General features: G+C 47.7%; 2 protein-coding genes and 1 pseudogene across 6 annotated transcripts in view; 2 read left to right on the top strand and 1 right to left on the bottom strand.

Moving 5' to 3' along the window:
* LOC147609672 (uncharacterized) overlaps nucleotides 1-15,449 on the bottom strand; it is a 106,798-nt gene that overhangs the window by 68,951 nt on the left and 22,398 nt on the right. The gene's annotated exons all lie outside the window — the stretch shown is intronic.
* LOC147609674 (uncharacterized) lies at nucleotides 2,586-4,059 on the top strand (annotated as a pseudogene).
* On the top strand, nucleotides 4,109-5,496 carry LOC147609673 (uncharacterized). The gene is made up of 3 exons (XM_086787860.1): nucleotides 4,109-4,534; nucleotides 4,628-4,789; nucleotides 4,885-5,496. Exons 1-3 carry the CDS (start codon nucleotides 4,109-4,111, stop codon nucleotides 5,338-5,340), a joined length of 1,044 nt encoding a protein of 347 aa, XP_086643986.1. The 3' UTR covers nucleotides 5,341-5,496.

Here is a 15,449-nt window from a genome sequence, read left to right as displayed (position 1 = left end):
TCTGTGTGTCTCACTCTCCATATTCTATTCGTTGAGCTGTTTACCATCAGCTCAATTCAGCAGAATTAACACCACTAGTGACAGGAGTATTTTACTTTTTTACCTTTTATGAAAAAAATTGATGTTATATAAATAAAAACAAGAGTCATCTGCGTGGAGGTAGGTTACAACCCTCCAAATAGGTATAAAACACTAAGATGGTGTAACCACACTTGAGGTTTTCGGCACACTAAAGGTATTTATAAGCTATATTGAACACTTGAAAGTCACAGCACAAAATCCACAGGCATTAACTTGAAAATGCACAAACTAGAAATCTGACACCGCACTGAAGCCATAATGGACCGATACCCCAAGGAGTATTTTATATACTCCTGGATAAATGTTGCAAAGAACAAGCAATGAGGGCCTTTTCTTCTCCTGACGGAGATGGCCAGATTATCCCCCATATACATGTTGGAGAATACAATGACTCCTCATCATATTCCACATACCGTAAAGTTCTGAAAATACCGTATGTTCTTAGCCTGCATCCGGAGAATCTTGAACTGGTCCTTGTCATCTTTCACTGATACATGTCTCATGGCAAGATTCAGGCCATGGTATACCTAGTACACAAGTGTCAGCAAGTACAACAGCTTGGTACAACTGATAGCAATAGTATTTTGAACAGCTACAACCAGTCTTCAACTCAGTAGCAAGGTACGGCCAGATTCAGCCCATGCAGCAGCAGCTGTTGAAGGCCATAAAGATGGCTTTCCAGAGAACATGGTTATAAGCTTTTCGGCCACAGATAGTTTTAGTCGTTTTGGCCATAGATAAAACATGATCCCAAGACATAAATCACAATACCATAAATGAAATCTTGAACAAGACGTGCTTTATAAACATGTCCATAAACCTTGGACAACTCCAAATTTTCCATTTAATATAACTCCTTATTTTTTTTAAATTGCTTCCTTTTCCTACGATGGAAGGTATAAAACCATAAATGCATAGAACCACACTCTTGTATGGGTCTACAAGGGTTAAGTTTACAAAATACTTCCTCTCATGTTCCATGTTTCCTAGTATTCTGTCACCAATTTGGTCCCCTCATTAGTCTTGAACAGTGTTTCACACACTGTCCGGAAAACTCACGACCCTATGTTTTTCTCTTGATAGTATGCAGGTGTGCACACTGACATGGTGGACAGTGTGAATGGCATCAGTTTGGGAGTTAAAAAAGGACTCAAGGTTTTAACAAGGTTCTTTTTATATAACCCCATGTGGAAAAGGGGACAAAATGTTTGAAACCTTTAAAAATAAAAGAACACCCTTTGTAAGGTCGTGGCCCTTTTGGGGAAGAGTTACGCTATTTTTGGGGGGAGTCTTCTTTTGGAAGAAGTCGACTGCAGCTCCACGCAAGAGTGCTTTTGTTCGTGGGAAAGACTGGAGGGCTGGTCAGGCAGCAACACGGGTTTTTCCTCTCTAGCGACTGTCGGGCTGCAGGGAAGGCGGGCACGTGTGCTGGACCCAAGGTTGCATCCGTACGTACGTACGGATCGATCCGTACCGTACAGAACGTACTGTACGGATCCGTACGCGTACGGATCCATCCGTACGTTTATTTTTAAAAAAAAAACCCTTTTTGACCTTCACCGTGCGATTTTGGCCTTGTTTTGGAATTTCGCCTGTTTCGCCTACAGCGCTCTGTTTCGCTCCGTCTCTGCACACTGTGCACATTGCAACCAGGTAATTCACACGCTCTCTCGCTCATGGCCTTGGTCCCTCATGATGCATCTCTGTCTCTCTCTCTCTCTCTCTCTCTCTCTCTCTCTCTCTCTCTCTCTCTCTCTGCCAATGTACTACATGATTAATCTCGTCTCTCTCTCACTCCCTCTCGAGTCCGGGGTCCCTCTCCCTCTCTCTCTCTCTCTCTCTTTCCTCCTTTGGAGTATGCTCTACGCTCTCCCTCTCTCTCTCTCTCTCTTTCTTCCTTTGGAGTATGTACTCTGCTCAGACAGCTCCAGAGGGGGGGAGACAGACACAGATTACTGCATTTTTTCAGAGATCCATCCCCCTCCCAGCCCCTACACGGCAGGGAATTACTCTCCAGAGAGCAGAGACACTTAGAGCCCGCAGGAGACAGAGGGCACCTGGCTTTCGGACACCACGCCTATACCAGAGAGAGATGACAGAGATCAGAGCTCAGTTTCACAGAGAGGGTGCGGAGCGACTGGCTCGCTTCAGAGCACACCCAGGCATGTTCTTCAGGGAGCTGTGGACACCCCCTTCACTGATGTATACCATTCTATACCCCCATTATGGTACAGGATGGAGCTAGCTAGGTTGCATATCATGATTGTATACTCCATGCATATAGCTTTGCATTTTTCTCCTAGTAGTAGAGCTCCATCCCCCGCACACCCAGATTCAGCTTTTTTTTTTGTTCAGTACTTTTTCATTTTGTTGGGATGACAGAGGATACCCCATACAGGTACTCCGATTTGTCTCATAGGCCGAGTTCGGTCTTTTGGAAGACGTTAATAAAATCTTTCTTTCTTTCTTTCTTTCTCTCTCTTTGTTTGTGTCACATAGCTTCCAGGATCCAATATGCCGAAGCCATGCAACCCCTACTGGCAGGAGCACACGAATGTCATCCGTGTTATTAATACGCCGACCCAAGCTGGTTCTGGCACGCGTAGATGGCAGTGCAAGTATTGCAACTTCGAGCTCACGAGCACAATTTCTCGTGTCGTGATACACTTGACAGGTATTGGCACCACCGGCAATTGTGGTGGGTGCAAGCAGGTGCCGCAGGATATCAGAGACAAGCTCATTGCTGAGAATTCATCAACAGCAAAGGGTTCAAAGAAGGTAAGGGGCAGCCAGCACACTCAAGATGCACTTCATGATGCGCTTGTGGGGGAGATGGGTGATTCTTCCACACAGGATAGCCAGTCTACAGGGGGCAGAAAGAGGGCCCGTGTCATGCAGGAGGGTGATGAGGATGATGATGCACATGTGCTGAGACAGAGTACTTTGCCTTCACGTGTGTCATCTCTTTCGTGGGTGAAAGAGAGACAAAAAGTGGCTGAGATGGAGATTGCAAGCACTCTTGTGGAGTGCAACATCTCCTTCAATGTACTGAGGACTGATCAATGGAAGAGAATGGTGAGGGCCATAGCAGAGGTTGGCCACACAGACTCGTGGTCCGGGGTGGAGTATAACAAAATGCGTACCACGATGCTTGAAGAGCAGAAAGCCTTGATAGACAAGGCATTGGTACCTGTCAAGGCAGGATGGCAGTCTTTTGGGTGCACCATCATATCTGATGGCTGGAGTGATATGCGTAGACGACACATTATCAATATTTTGGTGTCCTCATGTCTTGGCACATACTTCTTGCGGGCTGTGGATGCAGGAAAGGCAGGAGAATCCATCAGTGCTGAGTTTATTTATCACCACATCAGACAGGCAATTTTGGATGTTGGGCCAGAGAATGTGGTCCAAGTGGTGACAGACAATGCTTCAAATTGCAAGCGTATGGGTGAATTGGTCGAGGCAGAGTTTCCTCGCATTGCTTGGACTCCTTGTGCTGCACATTGCTTGGACCTGCTGATGGAGGATATTGGAAAGTTGCCATGGGTGCAACCTAATGTTGCAGATGCCATGAAGATTACTACATTTTTCCGAAAAAAACATCAGGCTTTGGCCATCTTCAGGAGCCATAGTGCACTTGATATGGTGTGACCCTCGAAGACCAGGTTTTCTTATATGTTCTTGGTCTTGCAGAGGCTTTTTAGATTGCGGGACCCACTACTACAAACTGTGGTGGACCCGAAATGGAGGTTTATGCACCATGCACAGACAGAGGCCACTAGATACATTCAGCGGAAAGTGCTTGACGAGGCCTTTTGGACAGAGGTACAGAGCTTGACGGTGGCATTGCAGCCTATCCATGTCCTCCTCCGAATCACAGATATGGAAGGCTCTACTCTTGGACTGGTCTATCATCTCTTCATGGAGATGAAGCGCCATATTGCCACCTGTACGACATTGACGGAGTCTCAGTGAGTGTACACTTGGATATTGTTCTTGGTTGATTATATTAATATTAAATAATATGCACATTGCAACAATGAACAATATGTTTAAAGTTATATTATATAATGACTGTTGGAATGTTGGCTTGTCAATTTGTAGCCGTGGTGACATCCTGGCTATTGTAGAGCGGCGATGGACATTTATGAGCCGTCCCATTCATGGGATGGCTGCATTGCTTCATCCCTTCTACAAGAAGCCAGAGCTGTTTAGTGAGAGCACTCTGCTCACGCAGAAAGACCAGTACATCAACATAATGTACGACGAGGATGAGCAACTTGAGGTTGATGTAGAGATGGTGAGTTTTATGAACAATCTAGGACCATCCTTTGCTAGAGCGGTGGTTTTGAGAGAGGAGGCGACGAAATTTCCTCTCACGTGGTGGCAGAGCTATGGAAGACAAGGTCTTCCAAAGCTGACTCATCTTGCTCTCCGAATCCTCTCGCAGGTACTCTTGACTCTTTCACAATTGCATCCATCTTTAAAGTTTGATTCATTAAGGGTTTTGACTCCGAAATCGTATCGTGATTCGTGATCGTAGGATTGTTCTGCTGGTGCTTGTGAGCGCAATTGGAGTGCCTACTCCTTGGTTCACACGAAGATCCGCAATCGACTTAGTACCGCTCAGCTGGAGCGATTAGTGTATTGCCGAGCTAACATGAAGCTCGTGCGAGATTATCATGCTTTGGGGGCACCCAAGCAGGTATATTTAAGTTTTAACTGTCGTACGTCTTTTGACACATTTCAATATAAGTCATTTCTTGTGGTTCTGACTTGTCGGATTTTGCTTTTCCACAGGCAGATCCGACCCATGTGAAGATGGTGCCAACCTCTACTGAGGGCGACGTGGAGCAGCGTGTCAGAGACGAGCAGGCAGATATTATACGACTCCTTCATAGAGAGTTGGAGAGCATCGATCGTCGTGTCACAAGGTCACGCGCACGGGCTTTGGCGATACCTTTGCGTGAGGAGGCTGCAGATTCAGAGAGCGCTAGACGGAGGAGCATTCGTCGGGGGAAGCTGCCTGTTCGTACGCAGCGGACTCGGGCGAATGAGGCTGTCACTCTCATTCATACTCAGAGTGAGCCAGGAGATGATGATGTAGCACATGGATCTCATGATACATCTTTCACATCATCACATGTGCCCGTGATGGCAGAGCCTGAGTATGACGACGAGGGCAATGTCTTGACAGATGGGGACTTGCTCTCTTCTGGTGCATCGTCATCATCATCATCCGATGAGGAGTTTTGACTCTTAGATCATGTTTCATTGTGGAGTCTAGACTCTGGACTAGCCCTTATGGGCCTTTTGAGGACATTTCTATGATGTAGTGTTGCAGCTTGCTATGTAGTATGTGCATTGTATTCAGTTTGTTTTGAATCTTGATGCATTTGCAGCCTTTTGACATGGATGAGAGTCGAGACTTTTGTTGTGTGAACACTGATTCATCAGTTTATATAGAGCTAACTTCTAAGAGTGGTGATTGGTGATTGAAGATTGATCTCTGTCATCTGATTGAAAAATGGTTTTGGTATCTGATGTTTGATTTCTGAAGTAACAAGTTTTACAACATGCGGCAAGGGTTTTGTGATTACTAATCAAATGCGTATTAGCAAAGACCTTATTAGATTGTCTTGTAGGTCTCTCTCACAATTTAAAATGTATTTGGATCTTTTTATGTTTATTTTGATATGAAATGCCATATAGATTGATATTTTTTACAATGGTACGTATTTTTACGTACACAAAAATTTTATCTGTACGGAACAACGTAAAAATACGTACCGTACATTACGTACAGTACGTACACATCAACCTTGGCTGGACCGCAGCAGTCAGGCTGCAGTACGCGGGCTTTCTCTCTCTTTGCAATCGACTGCTGGACAGGCTGGACTGCAGGCGCACAGGGCTGAACAGCACGTGGACACACTCTCTCTCTCTCTGTGTTCTCTCTCTCTCTCTCTCTCTCTCTCTCTCTCTCTCTCTCTCTCTCTCTCTCTCTCTCTCTCTCTCTCTCTCTCTCTCTCTCTCTCTCTCTCTCTCTCTCTCTCTCCGCTCTCGCCCTGCTCGCCTGCCGTTCGCATGCTCGCCTGCCGTTCGCCCCTCCCGCTTAGTATCTTTCTCTCTCTCTCTCGCCCTGCTCGCCTGCCGTTCGCCCCTCCCGCTGCCTGCCTGCGCCCCCCATCTCTCTCTCTCTCTCTCTCTCGCCCTGCTCGCCGCCGCCGCCCTGCTCCTGTCAACGCCGCCTGCTGTTCGCCCTGCTCGCTTTCGCCGCCTTCCCTCCCGCATGCTGTCCCCCCTGCTCGCCGCCGCCACCTGCTGTTCGCCCGGCTCGTTTCCGCCGCCCTGTCAACGCCGCCTGCTTCGCTTCCCCCTCCCGCCTGCTGTTCTGTACGCCGCACAGTTCTGCTGGCAATGGCCAGTCTATCTATCCGTTAGGCTGTTTGCGCCTCTTTTCCCACCCACCCTTGCTCAGGCCCCCAAGGCAGCAGCATAACTCTCTCTCTCTCTCGGTTCTTCCATGGCTTCCCCCTTGCGCAACCCGACGAAGGCGTCCTTTATGGTCACAAACAAGAGGATAACAAATGTGGAAAAGGAAATGAAGGAATGGAAGGCAGAGATGGAGGGATGGTGGAAGGAGAAAGCCAACTTTCTCCAAATGGTATTCAATGAGGGTAAGCGGTGGAAAGAGGAGAAGGAGGACCTCATAGCGGAAGTCAAAGACCTTCACGGGGAAGTCAACACGCTCAAAGGCGTAATTTCAGCTCTTCAGAGGGAGCTTGCAGAGGCCAAGGCAAATGGTGGACTTGAAGAAGGTGAAATTCAGCCATCCATGATAGAAGAGCTCAAGGTTATCAAGGAACAAGTACGGGCAATTAAGGAAGAAGAGAAGCAAAACGAGGCAAAGACTTCCTCATGGGTGGAAGTCATCACCAAGACGCAAAAGAAGATGGATGAAGCGGAGAAGTGGATAGAGGTCGCCAAGAAGGGTAAAGGTAAGGAGATAACAACCCCTACACCTACAATCATCAACATGACTTTGGAAGAGGAACAACGAAGACGTACACGTGCTTTGCATGTGAGGATTACCGGCCTTAAAGACGGGGATAAAGTTGAAGAGGAGGTAAAAGAGCTTATGGTGTTGATGGGGATTGACAGTCCGGCCCACGCAAAGGCCTGGAGAGTGGGCAAAAAAAGCGGAGGCAACGGGGAAACATCAAAGGAAAGAGCTCTCATACTTCGCTTCCCCTCTATTGAGGCAAAGAAGGAGTTCTTGAAGAGACGACCCACTTTAAAGAATACAGGCATTTTTCTTGGTGATGATCTTACTCTTTCGCAGCTTGCACATATGAAGGAAGTTATGCCAGAGATTAGAGCGGCAAGAGAAAAGGGAAAGATAGCATTTTATAGAGAAGGGAGGGTGGTCATCGTGGAGCGACGCTCTACATGACGGTGCGAGACCTATGGGACCAAATTAAAGCTAGCAGCCTGGAACTGCAATGGATCCCTCAGACTTGATGTAGGTGCCTTTGAGGACAGCTTTAGAGATAGAGATATAGTCTTCTACTCGGAGACTCACCAGGCCCCTGGTCAGATGATGCCACAGGTGACAGGATACAGATGGGAGACAGCTTGCAGAGTAGGGACGAGATCGGTACACAGTAGTAGAGGATCAGGAGGGGTGGCATTTCTTTTCAGGGAGGAGCTGCAACCGCTTCTACACATCGTTCGGAGAGATGATCAGGCCAGATATATGTGGGTGAGACTGAGGGCCGACACAGGCAGATTCCTGTATATTGCCATATGCTATTTTGCTCCTAGTACATCGACATATGCAGCACCTAGAGGGCAGTCTCCTTTCTCTGTGCTAGATGATGACATATGGGAGTTCTCTAGGGATGGAGACATCATCCTGTTAGGGGACTTTAATGCCCGGACGGGCAACCGCCAGACAGCCTTTTATGATACCTCGGAGGAGATGCTGAGAGAGCTGGACACTCTGGATATGGGATTAGACAGACGCTCACAGGATGTGGAGTGCACAGAGTATGGGAGATATTTGGTAGATATGGGGACTGCACATGGGTTGGCCATACTTAATGGCTTGCAGAGGTTTCCGTCAGCAGCTGGATTTACTTGCTTTCCACATAGACATGGTGCTAGCACAGTGGATTATGTTATGGCTATGCCCAACTTTGTTTCATGCATTGAGGACTTCACAGTTGGATCTCGGCCCATTGGGGTAGTATTGGATCATGCATTGTTGACATTGACTATCTCTTTTCACTTTACCACAGCTCAGAGGACACGAGGGGCAGATCACACTCGATATACTTTTACCTCAGAGACTGATGCTGTCTACACAGATGGGATTTATAAACGTCTGTACACAGAGGAGCCAGGGAGACCTTTGGAGGAGTTGACCCATATACTGACAGTTACTTTACATGATGCAGCGAGAGAGGCATATCCACATACTCAGCCTGGACAGAGACAGCGTTCTAGATGTATGCCCCAGAACAGTTGGTATGATGAGGAGTGCAGAGAGACCAGAGCCCGACTGCAGCGGGAGGTTGCTTTGGGAGTCACTACTCACCGACAGTCACGTATTGCCTTCCGACGCCTTGTGCGAAGGAAGAAGCGGGCCTTCCTTGCTCAGCTAGAGCAGGAATTATACCAGCTGTTCTTGAGCCAGGATTCGAGGGAGGCTTGGCGTCTGTTTCATGAGTCCTCCCCTACTTTGGCCATCACTTCTACAGAGGTCTGGGGTAGTTATGCAGCATCTCTATATACAGTTCCTGGACAGACACCTTTTCCTGACCCGCCAGCACCATGCCCACAGACATGTACTTTCTTTACCGCAGAGATGGTAAGGAAGGCCATTGATAGGATGAAGACTGGGAGAGCATATGATCATGATGGATTGGTCGCTGAGCACTTTATTCATGCGAGAGACATGCTGGCAGAGCTTCTAGCAGTGATGTTCAATCGTGCTATGTGCGAAGGCTTACCTGAGACTTGGAGTAGGTCCACCATCGTGCCTATCTTCAAGTCAGGGGACCCTATGGAGCCAGGTAATTATCGCACTATTATGATTGGTCACACACTAGCACGATTGTATGCATCCATTCTTGAGCAGCAGTTGAGTAGATGGGCAGAGAGAGTTGGCATTCGAGCAGAGGGACAGGCAGGGTTCAGGAGAGGTTTCTCTACTCTTGACCACATCTTGACTCTACGGGCCATTATTGAGGAGGGCAGGTCGCATGGGCGACGGATTTATTGTAGCTTTGTGGACTTCCGCAAAGCATTTGATACAGTGCCCAGAGCCAGATTGATGAGGCGATTACAGGAGATGGGGGTACCCACAGAGCTCATATGGGGGATTATGGCTTTATATAGATCAGTTGTTTGCAGGACAGGTACGCACCCCAGAGGGGGTCTCTACTTTGGTTCACTCCACTATAGGAGTGAAGCAAGGTTGCCCGTTATCTCCTTCACTATTTGGTATGTATGTGGATGAGGCTTCTGACTACATTGAGAGATTGGGGGACAGAGGAGCCCAGCTAGCAGGTACATGGATCCCACTATTGTTATATGCTGATGATATTGTGTTGATCTCTGACTCCCCTGAGGGTATGCAGCGTCATCTGGATGCTTTACATGAGTTTGCACATGATAGTGGATTGTCTGTCAACCTTGGCAAAACCAAGGTTATGGTGTTTAACACCACGCCACAGTGGGTTAGGCGATCAGCTTCCACATTTACATATGGGCAAGAGATTGTGGAGTATACAGATGCATATACATATCTTGGGGTAGTATTCAATGGGCCAGTGTTTTCGATGAGGAGAGCAGCAGAGACTAGATTGACTAGAGCACATGCAGCCCTGGGTGGTTTGGAGAGGATGTGTTCGCAGGTTCAGTTTCAGGAACCTCGAACGAAACTTTGGCTTTTTGACACTCTAGTGACATCAGCTATGCTTTATGGAGTGCAGATATGGGGACCTTCAGTGGGCCATCACAGCGCAGGCGGGTGGAGAGGTATGGAGAGGCCTTTGGTATCTATGATTGCTAGGATTATTAGAGCCAAGGCCGTGGTACCTCATGAGATTATTCGAGCAGAGCTGGCGGCTACCCCTCTGGTGATTGAGGCTCTTACGAGATCAGTCTCCTACATACATGGCTTGTGGGATCTCCCCCGAGACAGATATGCACGCCTCGCCCTGGAGTCCTCCCGACAGTTAGCTTTGCAGGGAGACACGGCTTGTTGGTATGGACAGATGACATCTTGGTTCCAGGCACATGGTTTTAGCATGGACAGATTGCCTCCCTTCCAGTATTCTCTGGAGGCACCCTCTCTCACTCTCACACGGACAGAGATTACCAGACTCATCCGTCAAGATTTAGTTCAGCTGGACATTAGGAGGACATGGATACAGCCGACTGAGGAGCTGGGCACGAAGATGGCTTTCTACAGAGAGCATTTTCTTCAGCTCACAGCAGATGGTTTTGTGATCAGACCCAGTTACATGGATGTACACTTGTCTCATGCAGTACGATGCGCTATTGGTCAGATTCGCACATCCTCACACCAGCTTGAGATTGAGATTGGCCGATATAGAGGTATACCAGCTGAGGCCAGGATATGCCGAGTATGCCATGGGGAGCCAGAGACAGAGCTGCATTATATATGCCATTGTACTGCATACTATGAGATACGTGGTCGTTTCCACTGTTTATTCAGAGAGGGTTTTGGACCACTTTCCAGAGTCATGGGGTACCAGGACCAGAGGTGTTTGGGATTGTTCTTGCTGGAGCTGCGGAGACATAGAGATAGCCTGCTTAGGCGCACAGAGAGCCAGACTCAGAGGCACATTACAGATTTCTTTAGTCCAGCCATCACTGCGCCAGATGGACCACAGCAGCAGCAGGACATGGATACCGCCCACACCAGGGGTACACTGATTGATCGTGCGACTGAGCTTGGGTGGTTCAGACGCCCACGACTACGAAGGAGGGCATCCCAGCATAGACGGAGGTTGCAGCGACAGATTCGGATTATTCTTGCGAGGCATGCCGGACACCCAATCAGGGTGTTGACCACAGAGGATATTGAGGAGATCCGCCAGTGTCCGATGCGGCACATATTATGAGATGGAGGCACCTCCATAGTGTACCCCTCCGTCCCACATGATATTGTATCCCCTCACTATATTCCACTCACCTCCATAGCGTACCCTCCCCTCACTATATTCCAGTTCCAGTTTCATTTTCTAGGTGCCAGTAGTATCATCTTTATTTTTCATTTTCTAGGTTTTTTTTTTTATCCAGACATTGTATCAGATCCACCATGATGTAACTTTTGGTCTCATAGGTCATTATGGCCTTTTTGAAGACGTTAATATAACATTTCATTTCATTTCATTTCATACTAGAGCCGGCTGCAGCTACAGTACACAGGAGCTTTTCTCTTGGGAAGGCAGGTGGTTGGCTACAGAAAACAGAGGGCTGAGCAGGGAGCGTTGGGTCCAGCTGGACAGCAGCGGGAAGGTCTGCAAAGAGGGCTACTCGGGCAGGTGCAGCTTGGAGGATACAGAGAAGCCTTCGTGAGAGAAGGGGATTGGCAGTGTGGAGAATGGATTTTAGGGGCTTTTAGAGACTGTGTGTGTCTGTTGGTGCAGGGCTGAGGCATCTCTCTCTTTCTCTCTGGCACGTGGAAATGGAAGAACTTGGAGATTTGCTGCTCTGAACATGCACACATACGTCACATCATGGGTGACCTATGATGTGGAAATGGAAGAACTTGGAGATTTGCTGCTCTGAACATGCACACACGTAAGCCGAGAGGCTCCTTTCTCTCTCTCTCTCTTTGTTATGGAGAAAGCACAGGGTTTTACTATGGTAAACAGCCCTGGTTTTGGCACTGTGTTTCATTGCTGCTGCTGATTGGACAGGGATTTGGGAATCCATGGCTGAGATGGATAGCACCCTTGTAAGGCACAGAGGGTTGGTACAGGTGTGTCAATTGTATGGTTTATTGTGCTGTGATGCGAGTTCTCTTTTGGGAAACAGTTTGAAGTCGTTGTGATGCAGGAGCAGTGGATGTGTCAGGGTGTGATACTGTTCATAGGGTGAGGGGCTATGGATGGTTGTGGCAGCCTTGATCATGGGAGAAAGCTTCTGTATGCAAGACTCAATGTGAAAGAGACTTTTGATGTGAACAATAGTTGGAATTGTTTGTGGATGCCGAGTGAACAAGAGGCCATGATGCAGCATCTTTGCAAGCTTCAGGAGTTCTACTGTGACGGCGGCTAAGTTTCCAGCCTTATTGTAATCAAAGCTCTTATAATCAATTAAAGAAATACCGCAAGGGGCGCCACTGCGTTTTGGGGCCAATCGGTGTCTGTCTACTGTTTGCAGGAGCACTCTAGCTTCCCTCGTTTGTTTTCCTTTTCTTGGTCCTCATAGGTGTTGCAGTGTTTTGTGTGCAAGTTTGTTTTTGCACCGCCCTTTGGTTTCGTCTCAAGACCAAGGCCGGTTTACAGGAACCAAGGTGCGAACAGGGATTTTCCACATAAGAAAGCTAGAACATTTATTGGCAACGTTTTGCCTGAAAAGATAGCTACAGAACCTAAGCAATATGGGATTTTTCCCTATAAAGTGACTAACGGGTTTATGAGTCCACAGGTCCACACATCACTTAAGTGTGGCCGGGCTTCTTATTATTTTGGGCATGTAAATATGGACAGAAGGAGGTGCCTATAGCAAAAATTGGCTAAAAAGCATGGGAAAAGCATAAAACTGATATTTTTGGCACATCAGTTACTTTTGGCCATAAAAGGGCAAAAAGCACGTCAAAAATAGGGCAAGTCAACTTTATAAAAGCTTGGAAGTGCCTTCGTGGAGAAAGCATGCGCATCCACCTACAGGGCTGATCGTACGGGCTTGGACTGAGAGGCAACAACACGTTTTTCTCTCCTTGGAGTGCTGGCCGTGCAGTGGCAGCAGGCCGACCTGCCTTGTTCTCTCTCTACGGCCGACTGGGCAGCTTCACCTCTTTCCCTAGTGCTGCCCGTAAGTTGTACAGCAGGCTGGGCAGATTCTCTTCTCCCCCTTGCGCTGCCCGTCCAGTGGTACAGCAGGCTGGGCAGATTCTCTTCTCCCCCTTGTGCTGCCCGTACAGTGGAGAGCAGGCTCTCCTCTCCCCCTTGCGCTGGCCGTACAGCGGTACAGCAGGCCAGGCAGCTTCTTCTATCCCCTCGCTTACAACCCACACCGTCCATAAGTCTTTTGCGACTCTTTCTCTCTCTCCGAGTTGAAAGTGAGCAGTGGTCAGCTCTGGGGCCAGATCTCAGGGAAGTTTCAGTACAGTTTTGTGGGACTGATTTGGCTTGGTGTTTGAGGCTATCTGGGAACCTCATGGATTGTTTCTAAGGAGCAGATCAGGCTTGAGCAGATAGCGAAAGGCTGAGGCTCTTTATCTTTGTGAAGCGAGCTTGGACACTATCTCATGTGAGCTTTGTGGAAAATCCGGTGGAGGACTCCACCCACACCTTGGTTTATCTGTATCTATTTATTCATTGGAATAAAGCAGTTCCTACGAGGGGCCAGCCGTTCCAGCTTAGTGCTGTGTTTTGATATTGTCATGGTTATTTCCGCTATGTTTTCATATCTTTGTTGGCATCTAAAGTGTCTGTCCATTGCATCCAGGTCCACGTCTGGTTTCATATTCCATGATGAGATTCCATGGACAGTTTTGTATAACCCTAGTGAGATAGCCTTGTTTTGTTTCTATTTTATTTTCCGTTCCATGATGAGATATGCCATGGACATTAATGTAGCATGTTGGTCTCATAGGCCCATTGAGTGTTTAGTAGAGGCTTAATATATCTTTATTTATTTCTCTCTTTAGTGAGATAGTTTTGTGATGTTTCTATTTTATTTTCTCTTCCATGATGAGATATGCCATGGACATTATTGTATCACTTTGGTCTCAAAGGCCCTTTGGGTATTTAGTAGAAAGCTCTATTGCTGCTTTGTGGATTTCTGCAAGGCATTTGACACACAGTACCACGAGAGAGGCTCTTTCAGCGCCTGCAGTCTCTTGGCATACGAGCAGATATGACATGGGGCATTTATGCATTATATGAGCAAGTTTTTGGGGGAGTCAGATGTCCAGGAGGTATGTCCGAGACTATTGCTAGCACGCATGATACGCAGCAAACCGTCAGTACCTCATGACATTATCCGAGCAGAGTTTGCTGCGCCTCCTATGATGGTAGATGCCATATTTCAAACTATATGCCTGCTAGACAGATTCAGAGAGATGCCACAGGACAGATTGTCATACAGAGCTTTTGAGGCATCTAGACAGCTGGCTGAGGCAGGAGATAGAGGATCATGGTATACACAGGTCACACATTGGTTCTCACAGCATGGCCTAGACATGGATCATCTACCACCATTCCAGTATGACAGGGATACACCACATATCCGTCTCTCTCATAGTGAGAGGAACAGAGTATTGAGACAGGACCTATGGCAGCTCTATACACGAGAGACATGGATATCGCCTACACAGTCTCTTCCACCGAAGATGCTATACTACAGAGATCACTTAATGAGTATCACTGATGATGGATTTATAGAGAGGCCTAGATACATGGAGGGCTTTTTACCACACGGCTCCCGAGTGGCTATTGGTCAGCTTAGAGTTTCATCACACCGATTGGAGATTGAGACTGGCAGAGCAGCACGGATCCCCCGAGAGGAGAGGGTATGCAAATTGTGCAGAGAGGAGGTGGAGAGTGAGGAGCATTATGTATGCAGATGCAGAGCATATACAGCCATCAGAGAGAGATATCCCATTTTATTCAGAGAGCCACATTCCCTACGCCAGATCTTTGAGGCAGCAGACCAGCGCATACTGGGGAGATTCATTCTAGACATACAGTGCCACACAGAGACATCATTACAGGCTTAGACAGCTCCAGAGGGGGGACGACAGACACAGATTACTACATTTTTTCAGAGATCCCTCCCACTCCCAACCCCTACACGGCAGAGAATTACTCTCCAGAGAGCAGAGACACTCAGAGCCCGCAAGAGACAAAGGACACCTGGCTTTCGGACACCACGCCTATACCAGAGAGAGATGACAGAGATCAGAGCTCAGTTTCACAGAGAGGGTGCGGAGCGACTGGCTCGCTTCAGAGCACACCCAGGCATGTTCTTCAGGGAGCTGTGGACACCCCCTTCATTGATGTATACCATTTTATACCCCCAGTATGGTACAGGATGGAGCTAGCTAGGTTGCATATCAAGATTGTATACTCCATGCATATAGCTTTGCATTCTCC

Source organism: Cibotium barometz, chromosome 51 (assembly GCF_041138505.1).
Source record: "Cibotium barometz isolate CiBa-2024 chromosome 51, ASM4113850v1, whole genome shotgun sequence".
Lineage (NCBI taxonomy): Eukaryota > Viridiplantae > Streptophyta > Polypodiopsida > Cyatheales > Cibotiaceae > Cibotium > Cibotium barometz.
Note: the sequence above shows the minus strand (reverse complement) of the source record. Positions and strands in the feature narration are given on the sequence as shown.